This window comes from Tachypleus tridentatus, chromosome 13 (genome assembly GCF_004210375.1).
Source record: "Tachypleus tridentatus isolate NWPU-2018 chromosome 13, ASM421037v1, whole genome shotgun sequence".
Classification (NCBI taxonomy): Eukaryota; Metazoa; Arthropoda; class Merostomata; order Xiphosura; family Limulidae; genus Tachypleus; species Tachypleus tridentatus.
This window is the reverse complement of record NC_134837.1, coordinates 220,166,501-220,187,948: the sequence shown is the minus strand read 5'-3', so window position 1 is coordinate 220,187,948 and position 21,448 is coordinate 220,166,501. Positions and strand designations below refer to the sequence as shown.

General features: G+C 36.2%; 1 protein-coding gene across 1 annotated transcript in view; it reads right to left on the bottom strand.

The window, feature by feature from the left end:
- Nucleotides 1-2,579: 2,579 nt before the first annotated feature.
- The window catches only part of LOC143236069 (ileal sodium/bile acid cotransporter-like), a 34,772-nt gene continuing 15,903 nt past the window's right edge, over nucleotides 2,580-21,448 (bottom strand). Inside the window, exon 3 of the mRNA XM_076474331.1 lies at nucleotides 2,580-9,609. Coding sequence (XP_076330446.1) covers nucleotides 8,984-9,609 — 626 coding nt within the window. The 3' untranslated portion in view covers nucleotides 2,580-8,983. The remainder of the gene's footprint in view (nucleotides 9,610-21,448) is intronic.

Genomic DNA, 21,448 nt, shown 5'->3' with positions numbered 1-21,448 from the left:
TTATTTTTTAAACACGTAGATAAATAAAAAAAACATTCTAATCTGACACCATAGTGATAGATGAGGTTGCAGGTCACAAATAAATCTTTCTTAATCCTCGAAGTGTTTATGCCATTTATAAAACATGAAAAATATGTGTTCATGAATACAATAAGATTCAAACTAGTTATACATGTATATAATGGAAATTTATGATCAACGAAACCTGTTTTGATGTTTTCTTAAGCAGTCTCCAAAAGAACTTCAAGAAAATTAGTAACAAAAAATATTATATAAGATGTAAAATCAAGATATATGATTTTTAAGCTATTGATTAACTATTCTCACTGTCAGAAGGAAACAAAAATCATGAAATAAACAGATTCACCTAATACAGAAAGAGTTAATTCTTCCCAGAGTGGAGGTATCGGCTGTATTCCTCGACTTTTTATTCTCTCAATGAAAATTCTTAATGACATTTTATGAATTGTGTTACGACAATAGCTACTCTATCTGACAACGTTGAGGTGTTGAAGTTGACTGTTTAAGTTGAACACGAAATGGGCCTTATCCATCATTCCATCTTCCAAGTTAAGCAACTGCAGTTTGGCTTTCTTCTAGTCTCTTTGTCCCAGTAGAAGGGGAAAACTTGCATACAACTATCATTATTAGTGGCAAAAATGTTTGACTTAAATACAGTGATGAGGGTCACATGTAAACTTACCAATGTTTTAGGAAAGGGAAAAGGAGAGACAAAACAGGATTGGACAGGTTGGTCAGTTGGTTGAAAAATCAATGACTGGAAGGAAGTACTTTTTTGCTTTCCGAGATGTTAATAACTCTTCCTATCCTATACGAAAGTCAGTAAATAAAGACTACCGCCAACCATTGCAACCAATATAATCACTACAGAATAAAGACCCTGGCCAGGGTGAAATAAATATTTGTCTATTGGTTTACATGTGTTTGGTGCGTTCCTTTCCTTTGATATCAGCTTGAATTATTTTCAGCATAACATCTGCAGAATCTACACTTTGTAGACACTTTTAGCCTTGCCAACTGGATATCAGTGTACCTTGATACCGCATCACTATATTGTCTTATAAAAATAGCTTGCTTTAAACTGTCACGCCCCCAGCTAGTACAGCGCTATGTCTCCGGAATTATAACACACGGTTCAATTCTCCTCGGTGGGCACAGCAGATAGCCCGACGTGGCTTTGCTATTAGAAAACACACATACAAACTGTAATTGTGGGTTTTAATTTGTAATCTCCTTTCTGTAAAGTTCCCAGTTTTACTTATTTTACGTTATTATTTATTATACAAACGCGAAAGTAAGTAATTCGTACTTTTTGGTCAATGCACAAGTTTATTTCATTGGATTTTAAATTTTAAAATTAAAAATTAGAACAGCCAAATACCATCTAAAGGGAACGAAACATTAGAAAGATGTAATATTCAGGAATGCTTGGCGTTTCCTATTTCCTTCATTTTGTAAAGACATTTCTTAAAGTTCACCTAAAAGTGACAACTAAAGAACGCCATCTATCGTCAATATTTGTTGGATTTGACCATCGTTTTTATCGTGCAACCACAATTTTAAAGTGTGGAGCGCAGTTTTACAACAACAGGATGCGACCCATTGACCCTTAGGTTCACAGTCGTTCAATAAACTACGCCCATCCAAAAAGCACCACTCGTAGTTTAGTTATATTTTAAACTATTTAGACGTTACATGTGCCTGAGATAAGACGAAAACACTTTGAAAAAAATGCAGATAAAACAGGCTCCAAAAAACCTCAGATCAAAAGTTTTTTGACTTTTCTAATAGAAGTATGAAAATGTAAAAAACAACAAAACATCTACACCAGAATAATATTTAGCTTAACTTTCATACTTATGTTTTGATTCATTGAAGGTTGAAATAAACCAATGCGTAGCTGTACTATTATACAGCTCATCAGGTTAACAGTTTTGAATAACGTGGGTACGTGTTTTGAATAAGTTATGATATTACAGGATATCAGCCATTTCTTTATGCCATAAATTTTATGTTGTTCCTGGTCTTATGTTGTTTAAGTAACCTATCACCAGATAATTTAAATAACTTCAAAAAGTATTCAACTCTCTGCAACAGTGAAAACTGTTGAAAAGAACTATTTGTTATTTAAGCGCCTTCAAGCATATCACTGCGCCATCGGGGAGAGAGAAAGGGTCATTTTAGGTTTTGTCTTTGAATCATATATTAATATCTTCCTGTACACTTATACGACAAGCTTCTTTGGCTAGTTTATTAAGCAGTACAAACTACACGAAAACTAATAGCATGTTTTTGTTCTGTATGCATGGAATATTTTTTCTTACAAACACACTGACGTTTTAAAAGCTAGTGGAGGTACTGTACTTACTTTTATCATTAAGACGTATTTCCTATGCAACCTTGAAGTACACACCTAAAAAATATACTGTAATCTTCGAACAAGATAATAACAAAATATATCTTTTGTCCTTACGAACAAACACGCACCCATTCAATATAATCTTTCAATAAGATCTGGATTCCAAACTTTGGATTGTGATGTGTAAATTCCAAACACATTTTGTCTTGCGATCTATTTTATTGAACAGCTTGGAAAGAAAAACATTTTTCAAATTTGCCACATCTATAGGACTAACAATTAAACAGTAAACAACTATATAAAACTTCACCAACAGTTTTTATTTTTCAACATAACGTGCTATTTCTAAGACGTCTAACGTGGTAAAAACACAGATAATCATTTCGTTTGTATATAATAATAATATTTTATATACCTTTCAAAACCTTAAAAAGAGAGCAGAGATACAAATATATAATAATGCACTTCTGTAATTATAATACTCATATTCCCATACTGGAGGTCTTAAGTAGTATGGGACATGCTGTAGTAATAAAAAAACCAGTAACTACACAGACCATACATTCCAATTCCCACTGATAGATATAATTGTAATTACAATGTATAAGTTGAAAAGTATAGTTACGAAAAACTTTCATATCACGAATATCAAAAAATTATTTTAGTTTGAGAAAGTTCTAACACTCTAATCTTTAATAGAAAATATACCTAAATGTTATAGTGTTAAAAAAAAAGTTATTTTTTTTAAACACATTCAGTTCTCAGTTTTGTCTATTCAGAGTTACGTTACAACTTTATTTTTAAAATAAAACAAAAAGAACTAGTGAAAAAAAATAAAAAATACCGTGTAATAAAACAATTTTTCACCACATTAAAAAATCAAGGTAAGTCAATATGAAGTTTCATTCCTGACGTAACCTAATTATGATTAACGAACTTACTAATGTCACGATAATACACTTATCCTAGCAAGTCCGTATGCGAACTATACTTTTAGTTCAGAATTATTTGCTATTTTATTTGACATGAAAAGTTTTATCTTTAAATATGAATTATTTCAATATTCATCTACACGCTTCACTATATGGTCCCTAAGGTACTGAAAATGACTTTTTAAAATATGTATGGGATATTTCTAATATAAAAGGAAGATACTCTCTCTTTCGTGTGGTATAATTCACTGTGATGGTAAAAAATATACTTTTGAATGATATATTATGGTCAACATAGAATGATTTTGTGAGAACTGTGTTACTTCAATTCTATAAATATATATGTATACACACTACCTATATTAACAAACGACGCCTTAATAATGTTGCTTTTGGCAATCGATATAATGTTGAAAAGTGTGACGTCACAATTCCACGATGTCAGACACGCTGGTTCTAAACAAAAACGTGATTGGTTTTGCTAATGGTAATAACAATATTCTTTTCCGGTCAAGAACAACTGATCAAAAAGGGAGAGAATGGGTTAAAATCTTAGCCAGTTGAAAAATTTACGTACGACGTCATTATTGGTTGCATAAATATAATAGTACATGCGAGTATGAAAGACACAAAGTCAATATATGCAAGACTAGATCAATGTACCGTTTTATAAACTTATCCAATACGGGTAGGAATGTAAAACCTATAAGGTCACAGTAGTTTATCATCATCGGTAAATAAAATAGTTTTTCTTGTTTGTTCATGTATTTGTTCTTTATTTATTTAATTTATTCACATAACTCAAGTATGTATTCATAGTTTTTATATACATATTTTATTATTTGTGTACTTTGGAGGCCAAGCCTGTTTATTTATTGCTCTGTTGCGTTATTTACTTTTGTAAATGTCTTAATTTTGACAACTATTGGCAACTAAATATTTTAATTTATTTAATGAAAAAAATACAAGGAAGTATAATAAAGTACATAAATTAAAAATATCACTGAGCACTAGATTTTTTTTTTTTTCAGGTAGAACTAAGAGATGATGGTTATGTACTACAATGTGCTACTCATCAATGGTTATGTACTACAATGTGCTACTCATCAATGGTTATGTGCTACTCATCACAAGATAACATCTATCAACAGAGGAAGCAGATGGATTAAGAGGAAGAGAAAACAAGAAACATATCTGAATTAAATAGAAAAGGATCTTAGATTTCTGAAGGCACCTTCTCATAAAGTATTATTTTCATAATTAAACTTAACTGGTTTTTAAAGATAAAATACTTGCACAAAAATAAAAGAATTAGAAAATAATGAATAAATAAAAATCAGTAATTTTAACAAACATTTCTACATTTGAAGTTAACAGCTTTTAAATTATCCAATACTTTTAGAGAAAGAGAAGAAAAATAGAAGATATATGACTCAATGACGAAACGATGGACGAACAGACAAAGGACACTACACCATGATAATAGATCCTGTGGCCTGTGGGCACAGTAAAAAAAAAACTAATCGAATGAGTCGACCCTGTTAAAGAAATTGTCATCAATAATTTCTCTTTTATTACAAGATCGTTCATGAAAAACGTACCTCTAAAAATTTCAAAACCTTAAAAAGACTAGTTCATAATACGGATATCACTTGATAACTCCAGTAACTCACAATGAGCGATACTTTCAAGGATCCTGTGTAATATTTGTCCTTTGAATCAGAGGTTTCAAACATGTTACTATCATCTGCTGAAGGTATTATCAAAAGCCAATAACACAGTTTATTTTGTCAGACAAAACATACAGTTGTTCATAAAACAGCGTTAGGATATCAATGCTTTATGAGTCAGAGAATGAATCACATATAGCGGCTATATTGTAAGGTTCTTCAAACTTTGGCATGGTAATAAAATAAAATGTCCCTACCGTACACACACAGTGTCATTACTTGACCTTGTGGACAAAATATACGTCTTAAGAAGAGATAGAGAAAACGACAGCATACTACATCTGAACACCACTGATATTACCTGGTGTAAATAGTACCACCAGATCAAAAGTTTGTTTTTTAAATTTTGCGCAAAGCTACACAAGAGCTACACGTGCTAGTTGTCCTTAATTTACCCGTGTAAAACTGGAGGGAGGGCAACTAATCATCACCAACCATCACCAACTCCTGGGCTGCTCTCTTACCGTCAAATAGTGGGATTGGTCGGAATATTATAATGCTCCCACGACTAAAAGAGTGAGCATGTTTGGTATGATGAAGATTCGAACCCACGACCCTCTTGTCGTGAATCAAGCGCAGAGGTCCAAGGAAATTTGCATCTTACTATAAGGAATGTGTGTGATTTTCATCGTTTGGTCTACTACCATATACACTTGTTTACAGTTCATCCCGCTTGATTGGAAAACATCCCAAGACTGCTTGATTCTTTTCACGAGTTCTTGTCTGTTTTTGAATGGCAGGATTGATTAGCATTCATAGAAAAAATATTACAGCGCTTGTATCTACTTCATTTTTGTTAGTTATAATACTGAGCAATGATAATGTGAAATATCATGTGTACAGGTACCGTACTTTCGCTAAATTATAATAAGCAATAATATGGTATATATAATTAAATTTTCAATATTGAGTAAATCATGCATATATCTTGTTGTGGAGCCAATATTGATGTTTTGTGGTAGAGTTGTTAAGAAATTCAACACAGTTTTTAAATTATTACACAATAAAACAGTCTTTGAAAATGTTGCCTATAAAATTGCACAGAATGCACAATTTTGCCTGTAAATTTTCGAAAGTTTCGGTGGATGGCCCATGAATTCCTCCCCTCCACAAAAGAATTCCTCACGCCAATAGTGCTCAGTGTCGCCGTCAACAACAACAAAACCTTTCAAAAATAATTTCTTAGAGCTTGCTTTAAATTACATATTTATTCTGTGTACTTTATCTGCATAGGTTTTTCCATCTCTTCTTTGATGGTTCAGTGGGAAATGTAACAATTTGACAACACTATCTTTCGCTTTGATCGTTCCATTTAGCAGCAAGACACTGGACAATATCGTCAGTCTCAAGGAAACCAATAACTATTTCAACTACGTATTTTTGTTGTTGTTCAGAACCAGCATGCGTAGGGTCATGTGAACGTTACATTACTTTTTAACTCTATGCGTACACATTTTCACAATGTGGTTATTAACAATAATTACATTTTTCTTGTTAAATATATCATAACATTGAACAAGTACTATTAAATGTAACAACATTTCCTACACAACGGGCTATCTACAGTTTGTCCAGTACGGGGAATCGAACTCTGGCTTTTGGCGTTCTAAGTCTGTAAACTTATCACTTACCTATCAAGAGATTGCTAGAAAATACTTTTTCGATTAATTTATAAATCCAGATAAAAAAAAAATAAAAGGTGAAAAAATCACGTTACATTCTAAAATTGTAATTCCTAATTTACAAAACGGAGCTAAAACATTGTTTTTATCAACACGTTGACATCAGATGAAAAATATAATTAGTCCAAACTATCACAATACGAGTACAACCATATAATTTATCTTTAAATTCATCACTGCAGATAAAATGTTTGTTTTGTTTGTTTTTGAATTTCGCACAAAGCTACTCGAGGGCTATCTGTGCTAGCCGTCCCTAATTTAGCAGTGTAAGACTAGAGGGAAGGCAGCTAGTCATCACCACCCACCGCCAACTCTTGGGCTACTCTTTTACCAACGAATAGTGGGATTGACCGTAACATTTTAACGCCCCCACGGCTGAAAGGGCGAGCATGTTTGGCGCGACGGGGATGCGAACCCGCTACCCTCAGATTACAAGTAGCACGCCTTAACACGCTTGGCCAACAGACAAAATGATTAGATAGCATGCACAAGAATTAAAGAAAAATGCCTTAAATCTGAAGCCTTTAAATAATAATTTCAAATAAAAACTTATTTTTATAATTTTTATCCAGCCAATGCAGTTTCAATGTAATTAACATCTTACATTCCACTCCATACGAAGGAAATTTCAAAGTAAACTAGCACTTATTGAGATATAGTATTGAATAAGAAAATAAACGAGAAATAAGTAAAATAGGAAGGTAATATTTCACTCACGGGGGGGTTTCTCTGTCCTTTGTTATTATGATATAGTTGACGCTAGAAAATTCATACGAGTTCTCAGGAACGCCCCCTCACGACATTTTCTTGCTCTCAGTAGTGCAAATAACTTATTATTTTGGATCTAGTTATTCTTAAGATATGACTGGGTAACCTGACTGACTTATAGATAATATTCATAATTATCAACTTCAGTTATCTATTTCTAAAAGCTACGTAAACTTACTTCTATACTCTCAAAAACAATTAACAATGCTAAAAAATGCAACATAAATCATCAAAATTTGCCTACTTAAAAACTTAACTTATAGTTTACGCATCAATTTGTATATTTCCACAATAACTAGGAGTTCAAACTGAAAATCAAGGATAAAAGTACTGTCAACTTTATCAGATAGCTCCAATATTCAGGTTCAACCTGCCCTAATTTTTGAAACTGCTGATTAGAGGGAGAGTAACTAGCTTGCAACGCCCGCCGCTTGTGCAGTTACTGATGTTACATTTACAATAAGCCTATAACTGAATGTATACAGAGCGTATTCAGCAATATATCGCGAGTCGGACCTTGGAAGTTCAATTCAGAGTCAGTAAAATAGCATTATGCTACACGCAGCCCGAAAATTAATTAATATCGATTAGTCAACTAACAACAGCACCAACAAAATCGCAAATACTAAACTACGAACAATTACTAGTTGAGTGTCTTCCTAGCACTTAATATAACACGACGATAACTTATGCTTAATTTGGTGCAAAGGTTCTTATGAAATTATCTGCTCTTTGTCCAACACAGATAATCCTAAACAAGATTTTAGCGTTCCAAATCTGTAAATACTCCGTCGACTCACCGGGAAACACGATAACATGGTATTGTTTTATAAAATGAGAAAAATAGAAGACTAAAAGACGCTCATATTCATTTAAGGAAACGTATATTTATCTATTTTCTTTGAGGAAAGCCACACAATGGTTTAGCTATCTGCACTCCGTTCACAGCGGCGAGTCGAATCACGGATTTTTGCATTATAAGTCCGTAACTTTATCATTGTTAATTCAAAAGGTATGCAAAATAGAAGCGTTAAAGATTCCCACACTTCTTTACAAAAACGTATTAATAATATTTGTCGCTATCCGATGGTTCAATGGCAAATATGAGGGCTTATAAGGTTAAAAATCGAATTTCGATACTTGCAGCAAACACATCTTAAAAAGAAACTTAATTAAGAAAACTTCAGTCAACGATTATATATTATTGATGACAGTCATTCTGGTCTACTCGAAAAATTAAAGTATGCTTAAAGTGAATTAGGCCTGTATTCTACTCCTTTATGTGAAATCAAACCACTTGGTTTGATAAATGAAAGACTTACCTATTTATTAGTTTCGTATTTCTGAACAAGGAAAACATTATGATACATAAAAGATCCGAAGAAAAATGTATTTCACGGCTTTTGAAGGCAGTTTGGATTTCTTCGAATCTTAATGTGATGTAAAACGTAATCCACTCACGAAAAATGTACTGGTCAACAGCTTCATTTATTACATGTGCTCATTGGCAACTATCGTAGTGTCAGTGGTGGTAGGCGATTTTTCCTCTTTCGTGACAATTTCTGGAACGGCATCTTCGCGTTCGTTACGACAACAAACTCGTATTTTCTGAGTGATATATATTATCAGCAGAGGAACCGGCATCATAATAGACGCTGCTACAGGAGCAACGGAAGCCAAATCTGCATCTGGTTGCGGTAAGGAGAAACCCAGGAGAACAATAGAAATTCCTGTATTCTGAACACCAGTTTCAACAGCGATCGCAATGATGTCTTCAACAGGTCGACCAATAAGACGAGCAGCAAGAGCTCCGACAAGGAATCCAAACCACACGTTGATGAGGGCAGCTATTACCACTTGCCACGAGAAAAGTTTGAACATGTACAGATTGGCGTAAGTTCCAAAAGCTACTATGTAAATAATCATTAAAATGCATGCTGGAGCTAGGATACGACGCCCCAACTTGGCTGCCTTCGGTAAGAACCTTTGGATCATTAATCCAATCCCTAGAGGTATCACCATGCTCACAAGAGAAATGAAAATGTTTGTAAATGGAATTCGAGTAGTTCCATCAAAGAGCGTTTTGCCTAGAGTAAATATCCAAAGAGGCATCATACCTGAAAGATAAATTGTTATGAATGTTTCAGTTACCGTGAAAAGTAATATATCATAGCAAACTAAGATTACCTGTTATAAAAACTTGTCATAGCCTTTTCCAAATTACACAAGGATATTATTTATGTCAGTCAGTAGACACTAAAATGACGTTACAAAATGGACGTTTAAATGTTGCAGTTTGTACTACTGTGACATAAGTAAAACATGCGCATGTCATGAATCACGAGAAGAATTATATAGGCTACAAAACAGGACGACATATGAAATTCAAAAGCAAGTAATTACAATATTTCTTACTCTTAATGTTGGTTTTATCTACTCTTGAAACAAAACTTTTGGAGGCTATACAGAAGTACATTTAATATTAAAACTGTAATATCAAATAATACCACAATAAATCGTATAAAAACAACCGAGATTTATACTCTGAAGCTCAAATAACTTTTCCTAACACCTAGCTTTCTCTTATTCATTACAATCGACAGTAAGAATGAACGTTAACGAAAAATGTAATTTCTGTAGCCTTTATTAATATGTAACGTTGTTTCAAGAAAGAAAGTTAAAATTTTTATTATGTAAACGTTACTTTTCAAGACACGTGAAATAAACACAACCATACAGATAATATTAACTGCTAAACGTTTATTTCAAGTTATTTTGAATAATTGATGCGATACCAAAGTAACACTATCGCATACTTTAACAGCAAAAAACAAACAAAAATACACTGTGAAAAACATAACAATAGTAAAGAGCAGTTGATAACATAAGCTTACTATATTCTAATAAAGAATAAGTTACTCAAAAAGTCGCACATTTTCTAGCCGCAAAGATGTCTACTATTGTATAACTAAGTTGGATGGTTCACTTCCTTGTTTGGTGTTCACTGATGCAAGGAAACTGGGCTATTTGTTCCAACAAACCGTTAAAAACAAAATTTAAAAGTATAAAATTGTAGTGAAACGTAAAAATTAATCAAGATAAAACTAAAGGAACTTCAAAAGGCAAGTGAAAGCTTATAGTTACAAAGACCAATGGCCCTTAAAAATTGAAATATACAAACAGTTTCATCATCACCAATGACACTGTACAGCATTAGGGCTAAAACTATAGGAAAAGATGTCTCAAATGGTGCCGTCGTTCAAAGTCGTAATGACGGCACGACATTAAAACGTGAGCTATTGTGACTTGAGTGTCACAAAGGCTACACATTGGTCCATCAGTCCAAGATAAAAGAAAACGTTGAGTTAGAAACTGTGACCAAAGCATAGCCTTGCCAGAACAGCATCTTCCTTCCGATCCTTATTGATACAAGATGGCCCAAGAAAAACAAAAGGTTTAATCTAGAAAAGCTTTTAACAATTTTGATAATTTCAAGTTGACTGCCAAATAGCGCGAAGCTGAGCCTTAATAAAGGACCGTAGTCCATATACGGAGTAGGCACGGCTGTGACGGCACAAGGGCATACGGACTCAGCTGCGGTGTCAGAGAGCTCATTTCCGCGAATAACGGATATGAATAGAAGATATAAAAAACTAACCAACCGTTGTTAAATATCGACGAAAACAGGGTGAAAACTAACGCTGATTTCAGGTCCAGTAGAGTACTGCATAGCTTCTATATAATCCAGAGTAAGAGAAATGATATATAACTCGGCAGTGAACACAAAAACAAGCCACAACAAAACATGGCAGAGTACCTGATTTCAATCCATCCGTTATAAACGGGAACAGAAAAATGGTTCGAAAGAAGCTCGGCAAATAAAAGACGATACTTCCAATTTGAAATGTCCGTCTTCCTCGGATGATTCAAAGAAAGATCAAAGATAGATATGGTAATAACCCATAGCAGGATGGGTTGACTAGTGAAGACAGGAACGTCATCCAAGGACAGATTTAATTCAGCCAGTTGCACCTGGACACGAAGACGAAAAGATAGAACGAAAAACTTAGCCCACTGAGGTGGGATGCTGTAGTAAGGATTGAAGTTTTGAAGCATGCAGTAAAAAAGTTGTAAGCAGCAGAAGTGGAGAGGAGGTTCATGACACTTGGTGTACAAACTCTGTGCGAAGGTTTTCTCCATATGTTGGACCCCATTCACCATCTGTAAGGCTGAGGTCCTGGCAGAACCACAGACCAGAGACCCATAGTCTAGTTTGGAGTGAATGAGGGGACAATAGATCTTTAGCACAGAACATTTGTCTGCTCCCCATGCGGGGGAAAAGAGGAAACGGAGAATATTCAGTGCTTTCGTAAACTTAAAGTGTAGCTGCTTGATGTGTATAATGAAGATCAGACTTACAGTCAAAGATAAGCCCCATGAAATTTCCCTCAGGGACTACATGAACAACAACATCACCAAGACAAAGTTAGGGATCAGAGTGAATATCCTATTGACAGCAAAAGTGTATGAAAATGGTATTAGAAAAAGAATAGATGGAACCATTTGCTGTGATCCACTTTAACAAACGACAGAGAGTGATCTGAAGCTGTCGCTGAATAAACCTCATGTTGATGACTGACACATGTGGAAGCCGTTGCCATAGAGCCCATTTGTAATGATAGAAAGAAGTTGTGCGGTGACAACATTAATCGTCACATTGAAAAGTGTGATACTCAAGATACAGCCTTGAGGGACCTTAAGTTCCTATAGAAAATAAAGGGAAAGCGACGAGACCACACGGTCTTGGATAGCTGATCCATTAAAAAGTTTTGGATAAAAGTGGTTAAATGGCCATGCAACACATATAAGTGGAGGTCTTGCAAAATGCTATAAGCCACGCAGTGTCATAAGCTTTGTCAAGGTAAAAGATTGTTGTCAAGTGAGAAAGGCCTCTCTGATTTACGTTTCAAGTCGACTCAGGTGGTCCATAGTGAAGTACTGTTGTCGGAAACCATGCTAGGTGTGTGAGAGAAGGTTGTTTGATTCGAGGAACTAAATAAGATAAGGATTAATTATTCTCTTTAAAACTTTATAGAGATAGCCTGTCAAAGCAACTGGATGATAGTTTTAAAGAATCTTGGGATCCTTCCTGTGTCAAGCATCAGGAAAAATATTTTCCTGTCAGATCTGGTTAAAATCAGCTAGAGGTATAGCAAGAGAGGCAGAAGAGAGATGGAGCAGTATCTTGTAGCAAATATCATCAAATCCAGCTAATGCACTGTCAGACCAAAGAAGAAAAAGCATGAGTTTCACCAGGGTAAAGGAACAATTATAGTTAAAAAACGACTAGTTTGAAAGGAAAGAGGCGATTACTCTCCCCAAGACTTGGTAGTCAAGAATGAGAGGTATCAAACAGAAGTGCTAGAAGCACGAGAAAAATTTTCGTCAAGATTATCAGTGCTGCTCTGGGTATCAGAAACTTCTTGACCATTCCAGAGCAAGATCGGAAGTGGGAGAGAAATATACTCCCTACTGATCTTCTGAATCTTGTCCCGTATGACTATGGGATTGGTATTAGAAGAGATGCTAGTTGTAAACTTAATCTAAGATTCCTTGCAGTTTGAAAGTGTGGGATACAAACAAAAGGTATCTCAGGCCCGTTTTTTGAACCTTCTTTGCCATTTGGTAGGCAAGATTCTACCACAGATAAGGATGCTGTGGTTAACGTGTTGAGGTTTACTGCTGCCACACAGTGGTCTATAGATACTATACAGACGACAGTAGGATCAAGTCCCAAGAAAGCAGTGAAAGAGGGCCAGTTGGCATAGTCCAACTTTCACAGAGGCATGCGGGTCAGGTGGCACTGACCATGGTCAAAATGAAAGGAAAATGATCACTGCTTCGTGGATCACTGTCTACTATCCAAGAAATGTGAGAAAAAAAATTAAGGGGAGCAGATTGAGAGATAAACAGCAGTAAAGAAAATTTCTGAAACTTGTCGATACTGTCACCTTTCAGCAGAGACCTGCCCAATTAATCTAGGTCAAAATCCATGGAAGTTGAAAGACTTCCTTCTAATAAAGAGAAACAACGTGGTCGTAAACAAGAGAGTTTTTCACCAAGTCCTACTCCATTTAAATAAAAAATGGCCAGTAGATGTATATTCCAGCGACTGAAGGCGAGAATGAATAATTATTCAACATCTTTGAGCTAAAGAAGATTAGACACAAGCATACACCAGAAGCCAGGGCCATAGAAAGTGGAACACATTATAACTGAAAGGAATAATGGGACCAGAGACAGGAGTATACGTAGACTTGTCAACATGTTTATCCAAAGTGGGGAAATTACTGCATATGGTCTGAGGCCTGGCATGGCCAAGCGCGTAAGGCGTGCGACTCGTAATCCGAGGGTCGCGGGTTCGCGCCCGCGTCGCGCTAAACATGCTCGCCCTCCCAGCCGTGGGGGCGTATAATGTGACGGCCAATCCCACTATTCGTTGGTAAAAGAGTAGCCCAAGAGTTGGCGGTGGATGGTGATGACTAGCTGCCTTCCCTCTAGTCTTACACTGCTAAATTAGGGACGGCTAGCACAGATAGCCCTCGAGTAGCTTTGTGCGAAATTCCAAAACAAACAAACAAAACAAAACATATGGTCTGAAAACCACTGTGTTCGATGCACAGAAAGATCTGTCTGCACTCCCACTGAAGCTGTGGCATGTAGTGCAGACCATATGTCTAAGATGGAGGTGAGGACAATAAATCCCAAGCCTTAGGGTAAGAAATGTGAATCATTTTCAAATGCTGTACCTCTTTCTCCTTCACCTGTCTAGGACAAAAACAAAAGTAAGAGTGATAAGAGACACTATAATTAAACAGTGAGGGTTTAACTCACTCATAGGCATCATGGTCTTTTCCACTGCAATGAGCATATGTCAAAGAACCATAACATGATATCTTTGATTGACCAAATCCACTGACACTGGAAAAAAGCGAAAGAGTTGAGAATATATGGCTGTATCTTACAGTTCAGATAACCTACTTTGACAATGATAGGTGGATGTGGTAACGTAAATGTTAAATTAGAACACTGGTAAGCAACGTGATTTTGCTTTTGTGAGTGGAGATATGCATGTCTCACTGCAGAAACTCCTTGCATGGAGAAATCAACGAGGATCTTAGACTCGGGAATGTTCCTTAAATCCCTCTCAACGATAATTTATCGTGATAAATCCAAAGTATCATGAAGAATAACCTCAATAAGTATATTTCCAATGGCCTTCGAATGTAAGACGAATTCACTGTGTTTTGTGGTGGATGTTTCTACCAAAATGTTCCCAGAACATTGCATCTTGAGTAACTCAGGAAAGCCAGCAAGGCTCCATAGTTCCTTCTGAATAAACGAGGGAGACATTTGCCTTAACTGTTTGTCTGACAAAGAATGTAGTACGAGAAAATCAGGTACAGGCGAATACAGCTATTCAGTCTTCAAGACGTGGCCATTTACCAATGAACTTTTTTTTAAAATTTATATTTGGGTTTTAGGAGATCCATAATAATAAAAAAAAAGATTCAGTGGCAAGTAACACCACCAACCTTGAAGCCCTACGAGGGAACGTACTACATTGCCAAACACGGACACTGCAGCAATGTCAGGATTTCGTAAGCACTATACCCAAACATCAGCATCAAACACAATGTCCACAACAACTGTTGACAACGTCCTACACTGGTACTTAGTTGACCCTAGTCTAAGAGAACCAACCAACTGATCATGTGGGGCCACCCGTCTACAGGAATTGTAGGACAAAGTGGTGTGTTTGGGTTGGACTCCTCAACCACCAAAATCCTTTCCTCCCCTTCACGAGTCACGACCATAGCAAACACATGGGTGGATGTTTAGATCTCAGAGGAGGTGAAGTGAAAGATCAGAACATTCTCTGGGAAGTCCCCTCACCATGTACAGAAATCCACCTCGAAGAGGATTGTTTTGTTTTTAATTTCACGCAAAGCTGCTCGAGAGCTAGCCGTCCCTAATTAGCAGTGTAAGACTAGAGGTAAGGCAGCTAGTATCACCACCCACTGCTAACTCTTGGGCTACTTTTTTACCAACGAATAGTATGATTGATCGTCACAAATAACGTCCTCAAGGCTGAAAGGATGAGCGAGCATGTTTGGTGTGAGAAATTCGAACCCGCGACCCTCAGATTACAACTCGAGTGCCATGCCGGGCTCCTCAAAGAGGAAAACTATCTAATTAATGCACGTGTTTTAATGTATAATGTAGATTCTAATGCACTAACTACTGCATGTTGTAGATCCGATATTCCTCACATAATACAGCAGTATTAAAAATTATGAATTATAAAAGGTTCTAAAAGTAATGAAACATTACATGTTATACCAGGATCCCTGCTTCATTTTATAATACATATTTTTAAATATGCTTGCTTGTTTACTTTATTCTATACCTGTATCAATTATATACTTTACCTTTAGAAAGCATCGCGTGTCTATCGCTATGTAGCGCCATTTGTTCAGTTGAAAAGACATTTTAGAACATGCATAACGTGTTTACCATTTATGTTATACATGTATATACATGAATCTTTACTTTGTTTTTGAATTTCGCACAAAGCTACACGAGGGCTATCTGTGCAAGCCGTCCCTAATTTTGCAGCGTAAGACTAGAGAGAAGGTAGCTAGTCATCACCACCCACCGTCAACTCTTGGGCTACCCTTTTACCAACGAATAGTGTGATTGACTGACTTTATAACGCCCCCACGGCTGAAAGGGCGAGCATGTTTGGTGCGACGGGGATTCGGGTTACAAGTCGAATCTTTATTCGAATATCAAAATCAGATATCCACAGACCAGTGAAGTGAACTAGCGAAATTTTGTAATGATAGTCCAAGCTTACTCGGCGTTAGCCCTGCTGATGTCATCAGGTAGATAGTAGATGAAAAATGTTGCTCTTTCAGAAATTTCTGAATTATTACATCGGAAGTATTAACATTTTTAAATGTACGATTAGCATATATGCGCAGAATATATCGTAACTAATAGTTTGAATACCCGGTTTTTCATTTAGAAATTCAATAGGTTGTTTTTTGGGCGCGCGAGTTATATGTTGTATTTTATGCATTAAACCTACAAGAGTACCAGTGCACGACATAAAATACACTGAAATATTTGCGTTTCCGTTCTATACAGGTGATGGAATTGGTTTGATTTGTTTCGAAGTTCATGCAAAGGTACACAAAGGCTATTTGCGCCGTCCCTGAATTTAGCACTGAAAGACCAGAGGGAAATCAGCTATTATCCTTCACACACCGCCAACACTTGAACTACCCTTTTACTAGTGAACAGTAGGTTTGAACGTATATAGTGTCCCCACGACTAAAAAGGGGTGAACATGTTTGGTAGAATGGGGATTAGAACCCGCAATTTACAGATTGCGAGTCTAGTGCCCCAACCACCTCGGCATGCTAAGCCTAGACAGTGGAACGTGAGGAAGGGCACTTGGAGGTCGTTGAACTATCTTTTGACCCAGTAGTAAAGTGTCCGTTTGAATGGGGAACAGAAACTTTGTACAATTATCAGGGAAATTTCCTGTTTCATGATAGTAAATAAAAATCCCCCATCAACAAATTGTTCTGCCCTTGTGATAACACAGAAAACACTCGCTAGCCACGAAATAAAATAAACACACTACTGCAAATACATTCCTTTGTTATGCAAATTAAGCTGGATCATGTGATGTTCATGAAACAGCAGGTGTCTGTGTATATGTATATATATAGCCGTCCCTAATTTTGCAGTGTAAGACTAGAGGGAAGGCAGATAGTAATTACCACCCACCGCCAATTCTTGGGCTACTCTTTTACCAACGAATAGTGGGATTGACCGACACATTATGACGCCCCCACGGCTGAAAGGGCTTTAAAGAAAAGATTTGAGATTTAAAGAGTTCTAATATATATGGTGCACTTAAATATCAAATACACTATTCTGCTATCGACCGACATTTGGTCGATAAAATTGTCAATGTAATTATATAATGCATATTTAACCTTAAATTACGTTTTATTTTTACACCGCTCACTACCGATGGGGTACACACACTTTATATATTGAGTAATTTTATGTTATTGACCGTTACAAAATCCAGTGTGCAGAAATTGGGTAAAATAACCTATTTTATACCTGAATTATATTGGTGACTGCAGCAGAAGTGAGGTTAATTTAAAAAAAAACGATGAAATTTTTGTAGAAATTTATGTGCGTGGGAGACCCGTGTTTTATTAAGAGCTACGAGCAACTTGATGCATAAATGTGTTTAAAAAGCTGATGAGGTAGGGAGAACATGGACACCTTCGGTAATTCTGAAGTTAATATGCGTTTGGAAGCTGGAATAATTGCAAAGTCCCTAAACTGCGAGAGAACACCTATTCGTGATGCTAATAATGAAACAACTAGCCTTATTCCAGAATTTTCTTTCGCATTGTTCCGGGTAATCATAGGAGCCAATATGTTACGACAGAGAACTTTACCCAGTTTCAAACAGTAATGTGTGTAGATAACGGTTCCAGTTCTACTTCCAGTGCAAAACTGAAGTTACTTAAGCAGAACTATATATATATATTCGTGAAAACACCCACATGTTAGAGATATCGAAAAAGATAAGAAAGACAAAGAAGACGTACGACACTTGAATTTTATCCATAAAATATATACAACTTTCGCTCATGTAGCGCAATATAATAAATAAACAACACATCATGACCTTCTCACAAACAGTAGTTATCAAGTTTTACTTGTATACATACAGTACTTGTCAGTTATTTGTAGAACAATGTAAAATAAATTGACCCGAAACGCTTCAGTTTTCAATGCTATGATAAGCTTTTGTTTGTGTAACAATGTCATTAAAGATACAAGCATCTGTTTCCAGCGCAAAAAAATGTTTTAATTTACAAAAACAAAGTATTAATTGTTCTGGTTACCGAACATTGTAGGGGGGAATTGAAACTACTAATATAACATTTTTTTTCTTCTGAATATTCTGAAATTTCTGTTGGGCACTTGCCGCCATATACCATGATGTCACACGCATACAGTAATATACATTTGTCTTGGTTCTAACAGCTTGCAGCAGAGACTCACGACCTTTGTTCCTGAAACACAAGTAAACAGACATACTGTAATTAAACACGATGTTGAAAACGGCATACTAAGAAAGGTATACTTTAAGCCTCTACGAAAGTTGCTTAACCCGGCATGGCCAGGTGGTTAAGGCATTCGACTCGTAATCCGAGGGTCGCAGGTTCGAATCCCCATCACACCAAACATGCTCACCCTTTCAGCCGTGGGGGCGTTATAATGTGACGGAAAATCCCACTATTCGTTGGTAAAAAGAGTAGTCCAAGATCTGGCGGTGGGTAATGATGACTAGCTCCCTTCTCTCTATTCTTACTCTGCTAAATAAGGGACGGCTAGCGCAGATAGCCATCGTGTAGCTTTGCGCGAAATTAAAAAACAAATCAAACGAAAGTTGCTGTACGTGTTACACTAAATAACAACTTGGATGACTAGTGAACATTTTTGAAATAGTCTCATCCATTGGGTACACGTAATTTTATTGGAATAATACAAATATTGAACTTCCACATCGTACCTTGCACTTCGTTATTAGTGTCCATTACCTATCTTCTTAACATTTAATGATTAGCTGTGTAAGCTTTAAACTCAGCCTATTTTAAACATAAACTTCAAAGTGTATCTTCTCGTATTACTTCATTCACTCAAAAGATACTGACCGTCATGGCCAAGTGGATAAGGCACTCGACTCGTAATCTGAGTCGCGGGTTCGAATCCCCCTCACGCCAAACACGCTCGCCCTTTCAGCAGTGGGGGCGTTATAGTGGTCAATCCCACTATTCGTTGGTAAAATAGCCCAAGAGTTGGCGGTGGGTGGTGATGATTAGCTGCCTTCCCTATAGTCTTACACTGCTAAATTAGGGACGGCTAACGGAGATAGCCCTCGAGTAGCTTTGCTACGACATTCAAACCAAACCAAAAAATTACGAAGGAATCGGTGCTTGTATGGTTATAACGTTTTGACTATCTATTTATAGTTGGTTTCGCGTAAATATTAAACACTTGAAGTTCAGTTGTTACTTTTTCCTACTTAGTGCAGTGTTGTTTTATTTGTTGTGAAGCGCAAAGCTACACGATGGGTTAACTGTAGTGTGCCAACGAGCGAGTACTGAAATCTGACTTTTAGAGCTCTAAGTCCTCAGACTTGGCATTAAACAACCGCAGAGGGGCAGTGGACCTTTAAATACTGCAACGAAAGACAGAAATATGAAGTCCTATAATCTGGGCACTTCCGAAACTAGCTTTAAAACTAAAACTGACAAGTTTAAATCCTTTTGGGCTGTCATTTAAAATGCAGGTTCAGTATTATGGAATAAACTTAGATCCTTGAATCAGTGATTTTTAAAATGTTTGTGTTAATAGATCTTTATCACTTTAGTTCTTTGTTCCTCTAAAAACAAAGTCACAATAAGCTTTCTCCTGTGTTCACCGTAGGTAATCGAACTCCAGATTTTAGCGCTGTAATTCCAGAGACTTGACGCTGTTCCCCCTCTTCATATCGCCTCTTTATTTTGCTAAGTTAATACTCAACATAGCTTCACAGTTTTTGTTGTTTTTTCGAGAATAAAATCTTTCTAATATCTAAACTTCTCGTTTCCTTTATATTGCATAACGGAAATGAGTCGCACCTGCAACCATTCTTTGAAAGCTAATCATAACACTTCCGGGTTGTCATGGTGATATACAAGAACTTCACCTTTTTCGTACTTATTTATCGGTATTTTGCATCCAATGAAGAAAGACTGATTTACGAGTTGTTGTTTTTAATGCGATATACTTGTGCTGTGCCTAACGTAAGGATCTAATCCAGAATTTTAGCGTTATAAATTTCAAACATTATGCTGAGCTACTCGTAGGAGGGCAGGTTAGGGAAATTTGTACAATCGGTAAAAAAGTGTTCTGTAGCACTAGATAGTGTAAGCTGTAATAGTCATAGTTTTGTAGGGTTGTAACTTTCATTCATTTCATTTCGTTATTTTGAAGTGAAACACAAAGCTACAAAATTAACTATCTGTGCTCTGTCCACCACAGGTATCGAATCCTGTTTAAAGCGCTGTAAATCTGCAGACATACCAATGTGCCTCTGGGGAAGGGAATTTCATATTTTTACAGGTCGTCTTGAAGGTCATTTAATTCAAGCACAGAGACCTAATACTGTTCTCAATGCTGTCTGCAGCATCTGGAGCGATAGTTTTCAGCCAAATGGTTAGGGCAGAAACAGGTTATATCAGTCCACTTCTGTAACAAATATACTATTTTCATTTTATTCTTGGTCTGCTTCGAAAATGTAAATTTCTGAATGTATGCGTGTGTCAGTAACAAAGTTTGTGATGTAGACAAAAAGAGTAAAAAATATTGTAATATGAAGCTGAATGAAACCTATATCATAAACGAGTCCAGCAACATCTTAGCTTCACGTTACTTAAGTTTCATTAACCTTGACAATAAAAACCAGTCTCAGAACTCTCGACTTTGATATCTTGACCATGGAACGTGTTAAGCACTTTTTGAGGATTATATAATATTGGTTTCTCTTGAGTAACCAGGAACATTGGTAATTCAACACATGGACAAAATTAATGGTTGTAAGGTTAAACTTTAGTACACTGGCGAGAAATAGGTCTACCAAGCCCTTGTGAGAGTTTAATCAGAAAATTGATATGGTGGGAAGTCCACGTGTTAGCTACATCACTTTGTTGTAAACTTTGGAACAGGTGATATCGGTCGTACCAAACACTTGCCACATTGTGAAATAGTACAAAGTATTACCTAGGTGGCTAAGTACACTTGTCATCA